General features: G+C 35.2%; 1 protein-coding gene across 3 annotated transcripts in view; it reads right to left on the bottom strand.

Annotated features, from left to right (window-relative positions):
• Window positions 1–17,399, bottom strand: part of MON2 (MON2 homolog, regulator of endosome-to-Golgi trafficking) — a 66,566-nt gene that overhangs the window by 42,046 nt on the left and 7,121 nt on the right. For all 3 annotated transcript variants that reach the window (XM_050988036.1, XM_009095050.4, XM_018919671.3), the window contains exons 2-10: window positions 11,316–11,379; window positions 7,225–7,352; window positions 6,324–6,455; window positions 4,707–4,836; window positions 4,049–4,146; window positions 2,725–2,850; window positions 1,776–1,970; window positions 949–1,073; window positions 405–544 (exon numbers count right to left, since the gene is read on the bottom strand). In XM_050988036.1, coding sequence (XP_050843993.1) covers window positions 405–544; window positions 949–1,073; window positions 1,776–1,970; window positions 2,725–2,850; window positions 4,049–4,146; window positions 4,707–4,836; window positions 6,324–6,455; window positions 7,225–7,352; window positions 11,316–11,379 — 1,138 coding nt within the window. The remainder of the gene's footprint in view (window positions 1–404; window positions 545–948; window positions 1,074–1,775; window positions 1,971–2,724; window positions 2,851–4,048; window positions 4,147–4,706; window positions 4,837–6,323; window positions 6,456–7,224; window positions 7,353–11,315; window positions 11,380–17,399) is intronic.

The following is a 17,399-nucleotide window of genomic DNA, read 5'->3' as shown; positions in this document are numbered from 1 at the left end:
TTGCCTCCCACAAACACACACACTACTTAAATTGCGTGCTGCCATAAATGACATCCCCACACAAGGAGACAAACCAGACACATTTTTTGTAGTCAGAAATCAGACATAACTCCTTCAGAATCTCCCTCTGAAAAGTCGTGAAACAAGGAGCTTGGTCACTGCAGAAACAGGAACCAAGGCAGGAGCACTGCTCTGCTGACTGTGGTCTATGCCTTCCCCACAATACCCCCTGAGAAGCTAAAATCCCCTGCTGTACCAGAGCTGAGAACACTAGTTCATCTCAAGCTAGCTTTTCACCAAAATAAACACAGGAGTACAGAGCTGTACCAGAGCTGAATTAAAACAGAATTCATTATTACAAGAAAATGATGGGAAAATAAAGTGATGGGATAATAAAGACTTACCAGTTTGGTTTGGTGTTGCTGATGTGTTCCCCGTGCTTGGTACAAGAAATAGAGACTGGATAAAGGACCCCAGTGCATTCACAATATCACGGAAAACTTTAGTGGAATGTTGCTTCATATCATATGACTGACAAAAAGACCTAGAAGGCATTTTATAAAACAGAAAGTATTTAACAAATCAGTGACTAAAAGAATACTTTAAACAGCAACTGCACCTCCATACACACTCCAAACTGAAGACTAAAAGCACATTTTAACAGCAAATATTTAGGGAAACAATAACATTTCATTTTAGGTAAATGTTCCTTTGATACTGCTAAGACACAGACATATTTAAGTAACTATAATTCAGCCCTTGCTGGATAATAAGCATTGTAATGTAATGCATTACACAAAATTATCATGAAGAGGTTATTGCATTTAAATTTCTATACAATGTTTATAAATTTCTTTGCAATGTTTTAGGAAGCATTTTCCATTAGAGAAAAATAATAAAAATATATCTTAAACTTTATGTAAAAGCAAAAGCCAATATATTTAATACCTTAATAGCTGAGGCTGCACACAAAGCCTGTGAATAGATTCTACTGCAACAGCTCGTAGCCACTGCGGTTTGTCTGCATCCAGAAACTTAACCAGCAATGACAGAAAGATTTCACATTCTGTTACCTAAAATATATAATTTATTATAATTAATAAAATAAAAAGCCTCCTACAAAATATTTTCTCAAAAACACTTCCATCTCAGGAGTCTTATCACAGCAAGTTTTGTATAGAATCTAAAAAGTCTCTGGAATGAGTATTTACTCAGAACTGTATAAAAACATAACATTTTTGACAAGCTAAAATCACACGTGCAATTGTACTGTAGGAGTTAAATTCCTCACAGACATTGCAATAAAGGTCATATATTTGCTACAGTAGACAAATGAAAAAATATCTTTTTTAGCTAATACCCAAAACTCGGGACATGAGAACAGCTGAACATGTGTTTTTATCCACATTCTGTCAACAGCTTTAGCAATTCAAGTCAAAAGCCTCTTAGAAAGAATTAACAAAGCACAGTAATCATCATTATCTAAAGTGAGGCAAACAATAGAAGATCAAAAGGTTCCCAGAACTTGAAAGGCAGTTAAGTAAAGACAACAGCTAATCTACTATGAAATTCATACAAGTCCATGTTTAACAAAACTGGACATTTAGAATACATGTAAACATGAATAAACGTAAGAGGAAAAGAGTATTTAGCCTTTTCTTCCCTCAGTAGACATCAACAATTCCCAAGAACTAATCAATACTACTACTGATCGCAGCACTGGCATACACATAGAAAAACAGAATTGTATTAAGAAAATTTGAACATATTCTTACCAGCAAACTGTAAAACTGTTTAATCAAAACAGAAACTACTCGCAGCAAACGCATACAGATGGGAAAGTATGGTTTTTCCACTGGTGCTGGGGAAGATGAGGTGGTGGAACCTTGCCTGAATTTGATATTTGGGGAGAAGAGCTTTATAACAAGAGGGCATACCCTTTCTTTAAGTAGAAAACTGAATTCCTGATGCTGAAAAAGAAAACAGAAAAAGTTATATGCAAATATTCCTTAATTGCTACCAGTAGCTCTGATTATGCATCTTATTTACATCTGTAGTTATGATCAAGCAGTCTGAAATCAGGCCAATCTTGGTATAAATTACAATCAGGAAAAGAAAAGGCAGAACTGCAGACACCATTGTAAAGCTACCAAAACCCATGAAATTACAATGGACAGGTTCACCAATGGCCATGCGTCCTTCTTGTATTTTGCAGGTTGAAAAAGGCTGCTAAGATATCACTTACAAATAGATAAATTTCTTTAATTTACCAATTGTCAACTAGCAAAACACATTACTGCAGGATCATGGTGCATTTATATGCAGTAGATAGATGCAATTTACAAGTGGGGTGAGGGTAGTGTTTTTGTAGAAATAACAATTCCACAAATTTAGTTACAGAGCTGTCATAAATCAGGCAAGATAAGAAAATGCATTTTTGGAGGAGATATAAACAGCAAAACCAAAAGTGAAACAGAGTAAAACAAGCAGCTCTACAAAATGCATAAACATAAATAAAACATAAGCATAAATAAAGTGTTTGGGAATAGAAAAGCATTCAAAAAGCACAGGGAGTTTTTCCACTAACCCTCCCCCCCCCAATATGTAAAAGCTACAAGTCCTTCAAGAAAACAATATTCTTGTTAAATTAAAGAAGATTTAATTAAGTGTAGATTTTACTACCTATGTGACTAAAAGTCTTCCTGTTTTCCAAGGACTACTCACTTGTAAAAACACTTGTGGAAAGTCATTGAGGACCGACTCAAGAAGTTCAAGGCCAAACGTCCGCGTCATTTCTGTCATACCCACGAGCCAGTAGGGAGCATCAGCATTAACTAACTGACAAAGATCCTTAGAAAGAAACACAGTAACACTGACATTCTCCGTTCTCTGTACAGTCTCGTACCAAGAAAGTCTCCTGAGTTCATAATGAAACCTACACATTCTCCTCTTCTGCGGCCAATTTTCTGATTTCAACATAATTTTTTTTAAAATACCTTTATAACATAAATTATAAAGCATAGAAAAGACATTTCAAACTTTGCTGGTATCCTTGCAGCATGTGTGGTCATTCCTACCCTCAAAAATATCCCAAGACCAGTGACTTTGCTAAGTCAAGAAGATTTTTATTGGTGTGATGAATGCGACTACTCCTTTTCACTACACACTTGACTTTAATGTCCAATACCAACCACAAAAAACAGGACTGAACTACAATTGCAGCATTTTGCTCTGTACTGGGTCTGGCTGAGAGGGAGTCAGTTTTCCCCACAGCAGCCCTTACAGTGCTGAGCTTTGCACTGGTAGCTCGAAAGGTGTTGATAACACACCACTGCTTTGGCTACGTCTGAACAGCAATGGCACAGCCTCAGCTCTGTCTCTAAAGACTTCCCCCCACTGCCAGCAAGGGGCTGAGCAAGATCCTGTGAGGAGACACAAAAAATGTCATCCCAAATTAACTAAAGAGATATTCCATACCTCAGTTATAGAACCTAAGAAATGGGAGAGGAAGGGAGGCATTGTTACAATGTCTGCCTTTGGGAGCAGCCACCATGCATTCTGAAGCTCTGCTTCCTAGGAAGTGGCTGAACATTGCCTGCTGATGCCCTTTGCTCATACACATGCAAACTTTTGCTTTAGTAAACTACCTTATCTCAACCTATGAATTGTTTTCCATCTTATTTTCTCTGCCCATCCAGCTGGGACAGGGAGTGGTAGAGCAGCTTGGTGGGCACTTGAGAGTCCAGCCAGGGCAAACCCACCACAGGCTCAGAGAAATAAGAATCTTGAATTTAAGGCAGACATGTATGCTTAGATATTATTTAAGATTTATAGTAGAACATTTTCCAAGGCCACTTGGAATCATTTTCCCATCATTCCCCTGTGATAGAGCATATCATCACCAATTAGAATAAACAGCATAGGAAAGCCCAAGGCTCTGGCTAAGGTCATTGTCAGTATGTCAACAGCAAATTCTTGAAATGTTTTAAAGAGATGTAGAAGTACCCAATCTTAACTGCAAATACATAAATATATGCTCCCCAACTACCTGAAAAAGCATATATGCATCCTTAGCACATGGCTTCAGCGTACTGACAGATCTTCTATTACTATTCCCTTGAACTGCAGCTGGCTGGTCAACAGCATCTGTGCAAAAAAAAAAAAAACCAACAAAGTTCTGTGAACAAAGGAGCTGTTAAAAACCAAGTACACATTAAGTGTTCTTACATGAATATTCTATGAGAACAGCCAGGTAATTCTTCTCCAACTTATCATGTCTATAGAAACAAACATAAGGTTGAGTACCAAAGAGCATCAATACCAAGCACTGCTTTCCAATGCTCTCTTCAAAACTACTACTGCTATATTTTTCCCACTCAGTAATCTATGGTACCTGCACTACAAATGATGCCCTCACTTCAAATCCCTTTACAGTACAAACCTGAAGACCAGTTCTCACAGCTTGGAAAAAAAACCACAACTTGGTTTTATATATTGCTGCACTGAATTGGACTGACGAATCAGTGAAAGATTTCATCTCCTTTAAATACAAATAAGTGTATAAAAGACATTTAAAATTAATGATGTCTGTGACTTTTTTATAGCATCTATAGAAATTTTACTACTTTGTTATCTGAAAGAGAAACATCTGATACTTGTCAAAAAAGCAGGTAAATAAAAGCAAGCTGAGTAAGCAGCATGCCCACCTTTGTATCGTTCATCTTCAGCAACCACTCTCTCAAACACAACAGTTACCACCTGCCGCACTGTAGCTGCTGCAGTGTTATTTGTGATATTATCTTTTGTGAAGTGCAATCGAAAGCAAAGTACAATAGCCTGAAAGGAAAAAAAAAAAAACCAGAAAAAACATCACATTACAACAATATATTTTGTCTTTTAGCTAAGAGTCAAGAAGATTGATGGATTAAGGAATGCTTTCTGCTACAGTTTGTCAAAAGGTAGTCCAAAAAAAAAAAAAAAAGAAAGAAAGAAAGAAAAAAAATTAAATTTGAAGGACCAGAATACGTTTTATGGATTACCCTAGCCAAAAAACTCTTTAGTAATCCTCCCCAAAGTCAATCAAAGAGCAGTATTTAACTGAACACATTACAATGTAGCAATAAAATTGCAGTCATCATATAGAGAATACACAGTAATCATCACATAGAACAACTGTATGAATATTATGTCAAAAGAACATTAGGATTGTAAGGTTAATTACAGAAAGGTCACTCAACTCCAAAGCTAAAATGTCATTCCCCTCCTACATTGAGTCACAATACTTTCACAATCATGTTGCCTTGACTGCTATTATTCCTAAGACATGCATTTCAATGTGTCATTGTGCTGGCAATGACCTGAATATTTTTCCCCACTGGATTTTGTTATTACCACTAACTCATAGTTTAATACTTCCCTGTTTTATAATGAATTTTGAAAATTAACATCTCTATATGTAGTGGAACCTGTGTTTCTAGTTCTTCTGTCCATATACTGTTCTGGCACTTTCAAGAACCTCAACCACACCCCACCATAGTACTACATGCTGTGAGCCATACAAGAGCTATACAAGATTCAGAATTTTATTTTGCCTCTTTTTCATGTCTATGATTTGTGGACTCCACTCTGATGGTATCGCCACGTTAGTTTAAAATCTTACAGCAACTTGACTGAAACATGAAAATGCAAAAAATGTCTGGCTGAAACAAATTTTGTACAATGTAATCTAGAAGACAAACTTACAAAGTAGAGTTTCACAATTCACAGATGGTAAACAATGTTGCTTCTTGAAAGAGAAGCATCTTATAAGTTAAATAAAAATGGACTCGGGCCTCTTTCGTTTTAGTTGAAACATAGTATCTAACATGTTTCATGTTTAAAACTACAACCCAAAGTTATTAAAAAAGAGCAATAACTGGACTGTTTTCAAAAGAGATTTAAGGTAGGGTGGAAAGCAGCTTCTTTTAACTTTTTCTCTGTGAGAGTGTACACTATGCTATGTGCTCTGATTCCAATTCAAAATAAATTTAACACATGAGAACAATAAATTTAACACATGAGAAGGACAGGCATTAGCTCAGTGTTTTTATTTCAAGTTCCTATGAAGTCCAAAATACATTATTGTGAAGGAATTATAAAACACATGGAAAAGGAAGCCAAAAGAAATCCTGTTTTCAGAGTCTAACCATAAAGACAATAGGGACACAATAGAATCAAAAAAGTCCCCTCCTGGTGCATAGTTTTCATGTGCTTCATATGTGAAATTTCCCCATCTTTCTGCTTAGATATTTCAAATTCAATAGCTGACACCAACAAATTCTTACCTTGGACAGTGCTTCATCATGTACAACCGTATTGGTTGTTAAAAGTACAAGAACTGTCTGGAGCAATTTAAGTTCTTCAAGACTGTTCTCCATCAACTGCCAAAGCATATTGATAATGTTTCCGGCTGCAGCCTAGAAAGAAATATTTTTTTGTCACCTATTACAATAGTTATGTACTGGTATATTGTGTAATTATGTAAGAATATCACTGTCATAAAGGCACATCACAACTGAATGTGCCTCTTTGTCTATACCGTAGGACCAAATTGAGAATATAAAGCCAATTCCATTGTCTTAAGTTTCCCAAAGTACTTTTAAAGAATTGAGAACAAAAATGTCTTAATATGCAGTACAAATCAAAGCCTGTACTAAATTTTTTACTTGGAAATATGGAAGACACAGTAAAAATATATTTTACCCTCAGAATTCACTCAGAGAGAAAACAGTGTAATTTTACATTATGCAAGCACAACTGAAGGTGTATTTTAACAGCATTATTTTCATCAGCTTCCTAACACATTATCATGACATTTACTGCTGCAGAAGACGTGCATACATTTTACCTTATTGTTAAAAATAAAATGTAACAAAAGCACAATAATGTTATTGCACAGAGTATACTTTGTGGATGCACAAGGTTCATTACATGTTCAGTTACTGCAGTGTAAGAATGTGAACTAAATGAGCTGGTTTCAATTTTCATTAATTTCCTTCTAGAGATTACTAACATTGCCTCACCTTTTCTTTTAAATTACTTTTAAAATAGATGTAAATAAAATATTTTGTGGACTACGCTCATTTTAATATAAAGAGCCTCCTAAACCAACTCATTCACCTTTCATTTGAGGCCTATATTTTTCACTCTGAAATATTTCTGGTTTTGTATAAAGATCGATCTTACCTCTGAAACAACTTCATGAGACATGAGCCTCTGTATGGCTGCAAGACACAGCTGAGTGATCTTTGGTTCTTTTGTTCCACAACCCATCAGAAAAGGCTGAACCACCTCTGAACTGTTCTCTTTCAATGCTTTCAAAGAGAAAAATTGAAGCAGTCAATGTTTAATACTTTAAAAAATACAATGTAAAAATTCTTAATCACACCTATTAACGAAAGCAATCTCTAGTCTTGGAAATTTGGGATTTACACGTGGACCACAGGGAAAAGCCAAGGGTAGACAGACACTAGGCTGACACAGCTCACTTTCACTACCCTGGCCAAGGCTCAAATTCCAAGCACCTTCTCCCTTACACACGCAAGTGACTTTCCAAATCCAAAACATCCAGTGGACTTAAGAGTCCATGTGGTTAGCAAGAAGGTGTAAGGTCTCACCAACTCCAGGGCTTTCCCTGGCCTTGCCACAGGAACCAGGTTCAGACTAGTAGCACGGTCCTCCTGCTTTGCTTCACCTCAGCACCTAATGCAGGAGCAACCCAGCCTGGCACAGAGTGACATCCCAAAGCACAGGGCAGGAAGGGGAAGAGCAAACTGCCACCGACAAAACAGGAAGAGAGAGAGACTAGACTGTTTGTATCCTGGGTATGTTCAGCTGGCTGTGAATTTGTCAAACGCGGTTTTAGTGACAAAGGGTAGCTTCTTAAAATTGAGTTTTGCCAGGAGAAAACCCATTTCCATAAACTTCTCTCTCCCTTTTTTTTTTTTTTTTTTGGTTTGGTTTGGGGGTTTATTTTTGTGTTTTCTTTTGGTTTTTTTTGTTAAGGAGAAAAAGCTTCATAATGAATACAACATTCTACACTGGCATATAAAACAGTTTTTTTTCCCATAAAAGTAATTTAAGAAATCTGACATAATAAAACTTAAAATATGAAAATACTTAAAATATGAAAGGAAAGCATGGCTCTGACTGATAAGTGGTTTTCCATTTGCAGGTGTGTTTGCTGATTAATGAAAACTTCTAAGATTTTAGCTGCTCATCACCACTTAGATACTAAAAATTTCCTCACAGTTGAAAGTTCAATGTCTGTTCTTACACTGAATGTCATACACTGCATTTTAGTCTATGTGTAGTAGAAGAAATGTATTCATGAAAAGTTTCACACTCTATTCAGAGGACAGTAGTTACCACAAACAAAAAATATATTCTCACATAAAAATGAAAACATTATCTATACTACTAAGCATCACTACAACTAATTTGGAAAAAAAATGAAACAAATTAAAACTACAAAAAAAACAACTTTAGTGATATTTTCCAACTGAAACACTAACTGACTCAGAAATTTCTAAAATAGGATAGGCTATTATAAATTATGGATGCCAACTTCCTATAAGAAAATAGTTCTGATAGGGTGATATCAACACACAGTTCAGTTTCATCAACCTCTTCAGAGCCAGTGCAGGCCCTATGTCCAGTTGACATTTCTGAACTGCCACTAAATTCTAACCATCAAGCAGAAAAAGGCAAGCAAAAAGATTACACAAAACATTTATCCTTAACATGAGACTCAAGAAAAAGTTCTGAATGGTTAAAATGGCATGAATTAATAAATAACAGGACAAAGAACAAATTTAGCCTTTTACAATACTTTCGTCTATTATCCATTAAAAGTAACAATCTCACAACAGAATGTATACAAGTATTTTTAGTTAATGAATCTGAAAAATTAATGTTTTGTAGATCTACTTTGGTACCTATCTGGTTTTATAGCAACCAGGCACATAGGGTGATTTTTGGGGCTTTCTTGTTCAGAAGGTCTGGAGCTAAACTCTGATGACCCCCTTCCAAATCAGAATATTCTATGATCACATGATTCTGTGGCTTATTAGTCTCAGTCTTAAAATGCACAATAAATTTATTTTTGCCAGTTCTGACTCCATTTTGCTGCCAATTTATGCCAGAATATATTAAAAAATAAATCTACCTTATTGAACCATAACAAATGAGAAGTTTTTGGAAAGTATAACTTACCTGTTCATTTCATCAGCAAGTTTATAATTCTGATTTTTTAGAAGAACTCCTAAACCATAAGTTTTTGCACATCTCAAAGCCACAAGGAAATAATTTCTCACATTTATCTGCTGTGATTTAAGGCTTTCTCCTCCTCTGGAATTTCTCAAATTCTTATAAATAAATAACAAAGTATGTACACACTGCCAAGAATGAAGACTTTGAAACAGCTCAACTTAACTTTTCAAAGAGAAAGAGAGAAGTTAGATCAATGACCTCAAAGTTCTGGCAGGTTAAACATATCCCACCTAAAATAACAAAGATTTTAAGATTTTAATAAGGATTTTAAGCCTGCATCTGTTTTCCTAAAAATTATAATCCTACACACTGAAACGCTTCAAGAAAGCACCGGATCAGCTTATTCAAAACAATCTGATACATTTGTTGTTATCTATGTTAGTGAAATGACAGTTTACATCAAAACATTTAAAAGTCATATCCCAATCAAAATATTTATTTGTATTACTAGAATGTCTTGTAGATGTCCTAAATCATCTTGCAGTCAAAAAGTATCAAAAAGATTTCACAACTACATTGTAGCATTTTGCAGCTTTATTATTATAAAGCGATATACATAATTTTTCTTCAGAAGATTTTAAATATCTCTTGACACTACCTTCTGTATAAGATTAGCTGATAATTGATACCTCAAAAAATACAAGAGTTCATAAAGAATTGAGTCTGTTTGTGACATTATGCTTTAACTGTGGAATGTTTTGATAAGTTGCAGGCAAAGAACATTTTCCCAGTACAAAACTGAGGAACAGAGGAAGAAAAAGTAATTATCCTATTAGCAAAGATTAAGTAATCAAAATAACTTTTAGGACCTGCTGGTTTCGCAAACCTTTTAACAACAAACCTGTGCAGGTTTTTTGAAAGAAATACATACTAAGTATATTCCAGTTTAAACTTTCCAAGAAAAAATTATTTAAAAAATTTTACCAACTAAGAAAAAATGTTCCCTAAAAAAGATGAAAGCAAAGACTACCCATCCATGACTAAATTTAATGATCTTTCCTATCTCTTCCCTTTGAAAACTAAAAAACAGAGAACTTTGCAGGATTAGAAACTAGCTTTCTAAAACACAAACTTCTTTATGCAGTAATATGTTGACAGCTTCCAAAATGGCTAACTACTGCTTTCCCTTTTTCATTTGTGTATTTTGATATAGCTGACATTACCTGGCATACTTTTCCCACTTATGTCAGCATACATGACAGCAGTAAAAACAAAGAAAATAAACAAATAAAAAAGAGGCATTAAAGTGAAATACTGAGGAGTGGGTCTGTTAATTCAAATAATCCTAGAAAATGCCTCCTTAACAATATCAGATTTACATACCTCAAAAGTAGATATGGTTTTGCTGCTATTTCACCGGACTTGCCAAACAATCTAGCATTTCAAAGATTTTGACTACATCTGGGGTAGACACTCAAGTATTGATACAGGGACATTCAAATCTGGCCAAGGGCTTTACCAGCAACTGGCAAGAAGCCAACTTTATAAAGCTGAAGACAGCCAGGAGATCTTGTTTTAAGCACTTAGAAAGCTGCAGCTCACAAGATATGTCCCGTCCCTCAAGGCATTGGAACATCTTAAATTGAATGACCTTGTCTCAGACAAAGATGGATTTTTGCCTACCAGTTACAAGTCCCCAAAGGCTGGACTAATACATAAATGTGGATCACACAGAACTCCACAGGAGCACTCAGTCACAACATCTAAAACACTGAGAATGTAGGGCCTAAGTACTTCATGTTACTTTTCTAAGTGGATGATTACTTTTGTAGAGCATCAACTGAAAACTGAGCCCTTCCTCAGCATCCTAATAGCACTAACAAGTAACAAGTAGTGTTAAAAAATTTCTATGCTACTGGAATTTTGCTAGGTGCCCAAAAGTAAAGCATCAACAATACAGCACACACTAAAAGACGTGTAGCATTATTAGACATACCCAAGACATCTTTTTAACATTTTGATCTGTAACTCAGCTTTATTCTTCCTATTGCACAGCAAATAATTACCTGCCAAAATATCTGTGTTTCGTGCAGCTATTGTTTTCACTTTTATTATTCCTGATTCAGCAGCCTGGAAGAAAAGAAAACAAGTAGTTTAGATGCTATATTATCCATCAATATCTGCAAAGAAATAAAAAAAATTGTAGATAAATAAAAGGGTGAAGTCTCAGATAAAGAAATGCATTTGCAGTGGTTTCCGCCAGCAGAGCTAATGCAGAAGTGAAATTTTTGTAGTTGCTGGAATTCATTTCTAGAATTCCACAGGAAGGGTTATATTCAGAATTTCTAGAAATCATTATTCTCATTGTATTACTTTCCAGTCTTATGAATGCAAAAAAAAAAAAAAACCCACTAGTAAGAATAAACACTGTTACATAGTCTCTAGACAGTTTCAAACTACAAGTATAAAAATGAAACCCATCTTCCCCCTGGATTTTGGTTCCCAAATGTCCTACACAAATGGCCCCAGGGCAATGCCGCAATGGTGACTTTCTAACAATACTGTCTGTTTTTCCCAGCATGCCATACAGAGCACAGCACCAGCTCCTCCCCTTTCCCCACAAGTATGACTTGGCAGAACAGCAGCATCATCCTCTCCCTCGCCCCCTCTTTCAGCAGGGGCAGGGCTGCGGCCGGGTGACAACCAGGGCTGCCCAGCCCAGCCCAGCCAAGGCATCACACACGGCCCCAAGGGAACACAAACACCTCCCTGCAGGAATCACTCAAGTCACGCTCTCTAATGGAAATCAAGCCAAATTGGAAACATAACACTGAAGCTTTGCATTTCAAGACTATGACTTCTGAAAGCTTTGTGTACAAAACACAAAAGATATATTATACATTGTGCCTTTCCGTTTTTTTGATTTCATTAACGCACTATAAGCCTCTGAAAAGAATTAAATAAATCAAAATAAATGCAACAGGTTTTCCCAAACGAGTGGATGCAAATTGCTGGAAAATACTGTTCTGCAAATTTGAAAGCACACTTCCTCTTTTATTTCAGCTTTGTATTTCTGTGAGCTTTCCACACTACACATTACTACTTTTCCTCTGATACTACTATTTAAAGATGTGTGCTGTCACCACATAAAAGAGATTAGAGAAGCAAAGAAACTGTGTCATCAGAAATATGAAAATAATAGTACATGAAGTTTTACCAAATGATAATATTCTGTCTCCATCAGATTATTCCAACAAGGTTTCACAGAAAGTCAGGTTAAGGTGTCTGTATAAATTCACAATTAAATATTTAAATTAAGAATTGACATACATATTTCGCAAAATAGCTAAATGAGAAATGCAAAGCTGAGGGGTTTTTGTTTGGTTGTTTTTCTCAAAAATTTTATTTCCCAAAACAATCTGGGAAGACTAAACACTGCCTTAAAATCCTGGAGATTTATTTAAATTTTTCTGAACACAATTTTCTACTTTAAAAATGAAGTCAATAATATTCACAGTATCTGATTATCAATACAATATGCTCAAATGAACACAAAGCAACATGAACATATATATTTTGCATAACTAAAATAAGGCATGCCAAATGCAGCTCTTACTATTTTAATTATATTAACCTAATGTGTTGAAGTTCTTGTCACAACACTTTGTTCCTATTAATTAATATGAAGGATTTGTCACAGTCCAACTTCAATCATCTTTAAATTAAAACTAATCACAATTACTAATGGCAATTGATTTCTGTCTTGCCAGGAGTGAGAAACTCATTCTGATTCCAAAAAACATTAAGCCTGCTCATTTTAGTGGCATTCACAAACACCATGCACTTTGCACAAAAATTTTCCAATAAAGGGCTCTCAGTTGTTTCCATGCTGGTTTTATATAAAATAATATATATTAAAAAAAAAAAAGTAAAACAAAACAACTACTGAATATAAGCATTCTTTTCCATGAGATACAGAAATTTGTATGATCATCTGCATTATGCTATGGTTTCTATTCTGAATCCTAGTTTAAAATGTTTACAATTAAAAATTAATTACACCACATGCACCCTACAAAAGACAAATACTCTATTGTATTTGTAAATAACAACATATTAACACTATAAAAAATACCTCAGTTGATCACAAATAGCCAACAGAAAACATGATAACTATAAACAGTTCTAATCTGTATACATGAATGCAAAAGTGTGATGGGATTGCATCAGTTTAAGTGGCAAATTAAAAGATATATTCATAGCTTTTAAGTTTACAAATTTACATCAATTATTATAGCAGTTTGCAGGACAATGTCACATGAGAACAGGATCCTATAAAGCACTAATCAAGGAGAGAGACAGCATTACAGTGTATGTATTTATGGGTACAAATATGATAATTTACTCTCACATAAATAAAAGACACAATGTTTTTAAATCAATCACCAATTTTAGCTGTAACATTACCAGCTTCCCTTAGCACCACAACTCATAGTAGTCTAACAAGCAAGTCAGCTCTCTCTTTATTTTGAAAAGAAGAAAATACATGTAATTCCTGAAACATAACAAAGCTTAAATATATTTAAAACCTTCAGCCAAATAGATTTCCAATTCTGCTGCTTTAATAACTGTGAAATGAACTGATATAAAGTGTCTCAAACACACACCTGCCATTACTGAGTTTTGGTTCATGTGTCTCCTGAAGCAACTGAAGCATCCAGTCTGGGAAGGTGAAATATTGACAAAGAAGAGAAATTGACTCTCAGTGATAGCACGTATTCAAGTCAATCACTTCCAGTACTCTGACCTAGTTTTAATCAAACAGTCAACAACCCCACAGTAAAATTCAAGACCCTCAACACTCAAACACTTGCCCCATCATCTTTCTGCTTCTGTGGAAATTACCAAGTATTTGCTGATTACGTGGAAATCACCCTTCACAGAAATCAAAGACAAATAGACAATCTATGTACCAAAAAAAAAAAAAAAAAAAAGTTAAAAAAAATCAGGACAGTGTGATTTCAAGTAAAAGAAGAAAAGAAGTCTGTGCATAACATCTGTCTCCTGGCCTCAAAGTTCCTCTCTGAATGTGCAATCTGACAACAAAATTCACAGCTGCCTTACAGACAGAGGTTCTCTGAATATGAGAGACCATGATGTGGAGATGCATAGAGACTTCCAAACACAGCTTCAGGAGAGTTTCTGATCCAAAACTCTTACTCTCCTAATGGATTTCTCAGTCTTCAGCTGAAACAGGGAAAAAATTCAACCTTCCTGTCATTAGATATGCTGTGAGCATCTTCCCAATTTTTGGGAACTTTGACTTTGTTTAGGATCTAAAGCACTTATTGGGTATCAGAGGCAGGTAATCTGCTCAGGCAATCAGGAAGGAAAGATTTAACAAATACTCAAGCAGAACCAACATTTACCAACATCCAGGTAACATTCCTGAGCTAAATTTTTCCACATATACGTAAAGATCTATAACTCATAAATCACATATGAAGTTATTAGGATAACTGGGATATTCAATTCTACGTGAATTCAACATGACATAAAGGCAAGCCATCCACACCATGAGTGATAAGTGGATCTAGAAAGCACCAGTTCTTCAAATCTGTCTTCTGGGACATTGTGGAAGCTCTTAAATCCAGCTGCAGTAGGCAATCTACATTACCTAAAATGATCATCATAACATAACCCAGCAGCCCAAGAACAGGACTTGTCTAGGCAGAACAAAGAACAGTGGCATGGCATATGCTTGAACATTGAACTCTCTTGGACATTTTGAACCTCTATTGCAATGCATACAGACAGGCAAGTAAGGGACCAGAGGCGTCAGATGGGACACGATCTGACAGTACATCAGGTGCTCTGCAGTAACCTCTAAGGATTTGTCATTACTCTGGGGTAAACATGATAGTGTTACCCTTCTTTTACTGAAAAATAATATATATAGTTAACAACTTTTCCTAAGGGAAAAACAACACAAAATTTGAATCTAAACTGAGAAAAAGCAATTGTTGTCTTTGCCATAGCAATTGTTTCTTTAAAAGTTTCAAATGATTTTTTAAAAAAGTTTTAAAAGAATGCTGATCTTCAAAGGAATTTGTATCTAACAATTAGGAACAAAAGTCAACACCTTTTTGACTTTATTAACCAAAAAAAATATATATTCCCATAAGGTTATTTAATGCAACAACCAAGCATGTGCTAATTTCTACTAAGGACTGATCTAACATCAAGAATCTTTTTGTATGAATTTCTAAATGTGATAGCATTGTTACCAAAAGTTGATAAAACCAAGAGTTTTCACTGCTAGTGCTTTTGAATGACCATTTGTGTTTTCATTGTACAGTAGATCAAATTGCTATCTCCAGAGACACTAAAATTGTCTTAACATTTGAAGTCCTTACCACACAAGTTATTGATTTCTCTATTCTCAAAAGAAAAGCAGTCAGAAAGAATGATTTTTATTGGTATTTACATTACATTGTTTACCAACCTTTTATTAAGACTGGACGAGAGTAATATGTTATCTATAGTGACTTCCATATCTATTACATGAAATAAAAAGAGCAATTTTTTTTATCCATGACTGTCTGTCTTTCCAACTGGAACACTAACCCTATATTCAACAGTTTAGATAACAGGTCCTCTAATGTAGACTTTCACTTCATTGTTAGTCTGGCTTGCACACAAAAGCACATTCTGGACCATTACTGTACTGCTAAACTATTACTTAAAAAGAACACACTAAAAACTCCTCACTAAATCAGTCTCATGAAAGCACTCAAGTGTACCACATTTGTGTGAAAAAGCAATGTACTTGCCTCCTGTATTTTTATCTTCCTCCCCGTGAGTACAACCCCTAGTTTGACCCTTCTCTTTTATATATACTCATTTTACATGTAATTTAAACTGGCAAAATGCCAGTCTTGATCCGATATTGCTGTGCACTCACAGGGTTTTATTACACTGAACAATTTAGCACTTTGTTACAAAATTATCATAAATTAGAAAAAAGAAGCTTTAACAGATTTTATCAGACACTTTCTTCTCCAGCTGAAGATTTAGGATATTGTAGTCGTCTTTTTTGTTTTTCAAAAACACACAACCTTGTTCATTTCCAGCTTTAGTGCAACTATATTAGTTGCTCTCATACTCAGAGTGCTCCTTCAAACTTGACAGGAATGACTACTCCTCTGGCCCATTAATCTCCTGAAATTGTCCGTTTGCAGTACCAGTAGCCCATTCAGAATCCTAAGTTTAACCATCACTAATGCCAGGAGAATTGCCAGAGTTATCTGACGTGCTACAGAGCTGCTGTCTCTGGAGCTGACTCACTTGATGTGAACATAAAGACATTCAAATACAAATACTCACTACCACAAGTTTTCATTTGACAGTCAAAATACTACACCTCAGCTGGAAAGAGCATCGCATATAAATTAACAGATCAAATCACAAGGCATAACATAAAACAACTCATTACCAAACAGCACTAATGTAGACAGAAAGCCAAAAAAAGCTAACATCTGAAAGAGAAGAAACACAGGCCACTCAGCAACAAATTTTTAAGTTCTTCTTCTCTCTTCAACAGAGGGAACAAGGATGTACCTCATATGTTGTACCGTATTCTATATAAATTATACGGAAACCTCAATAGTATGTATATTATACATAATATCTCTCAGGATATCCTTACACTACACAGGTATCTAATGTATATAATACATTATATACATGTATATATCAAATGTGTATAATACATTAGATACCTATGTAGCATAAGGGTATTCTGAGAGAGCCTGTGTCCAGCATGAAGAGGATTCTGAGTGATCAGTTCAAGTACCACATAATTGATTTTAAACCACTGAAACAGAGCACTGCACTTGATATGTAGTTACATACTTTTGACACAGCAATTATCATTCTGTGTTAAAAATAAAACAACATCCTGTTTCAGAGCTTTAGGAGACATACATTTGAAGTTCAAACTAAAGTTGCCTTCAGTTTGTTGAGCACAACAGATGGGACCAGGCAACTTTTGAGGATTTGCCACAAGTACTATATTCAGTCAGCAATGTCCATTTGCCAGACACCTGGTAAAGAGAATCAACAGTTGATGTTTAGGCACTAGTTCAGAA

The sequence above is a fragment of the Serinus canaria genome, chromosome 1A (assembly GCF_022539315.1).
Source record: "Serinus canaria isolate serCan28SL12 chromosome 1A, serCan2020, whole genome shotgun sequence".
NCBI lineage: Eukaryota > Metazoa > Chordata > Aves > Passeriformes > Fringillidae > Serinus > Serinus canaria.
This window is presented reverse-complemented; position numbering and strand designations above follow the sequence as displayed.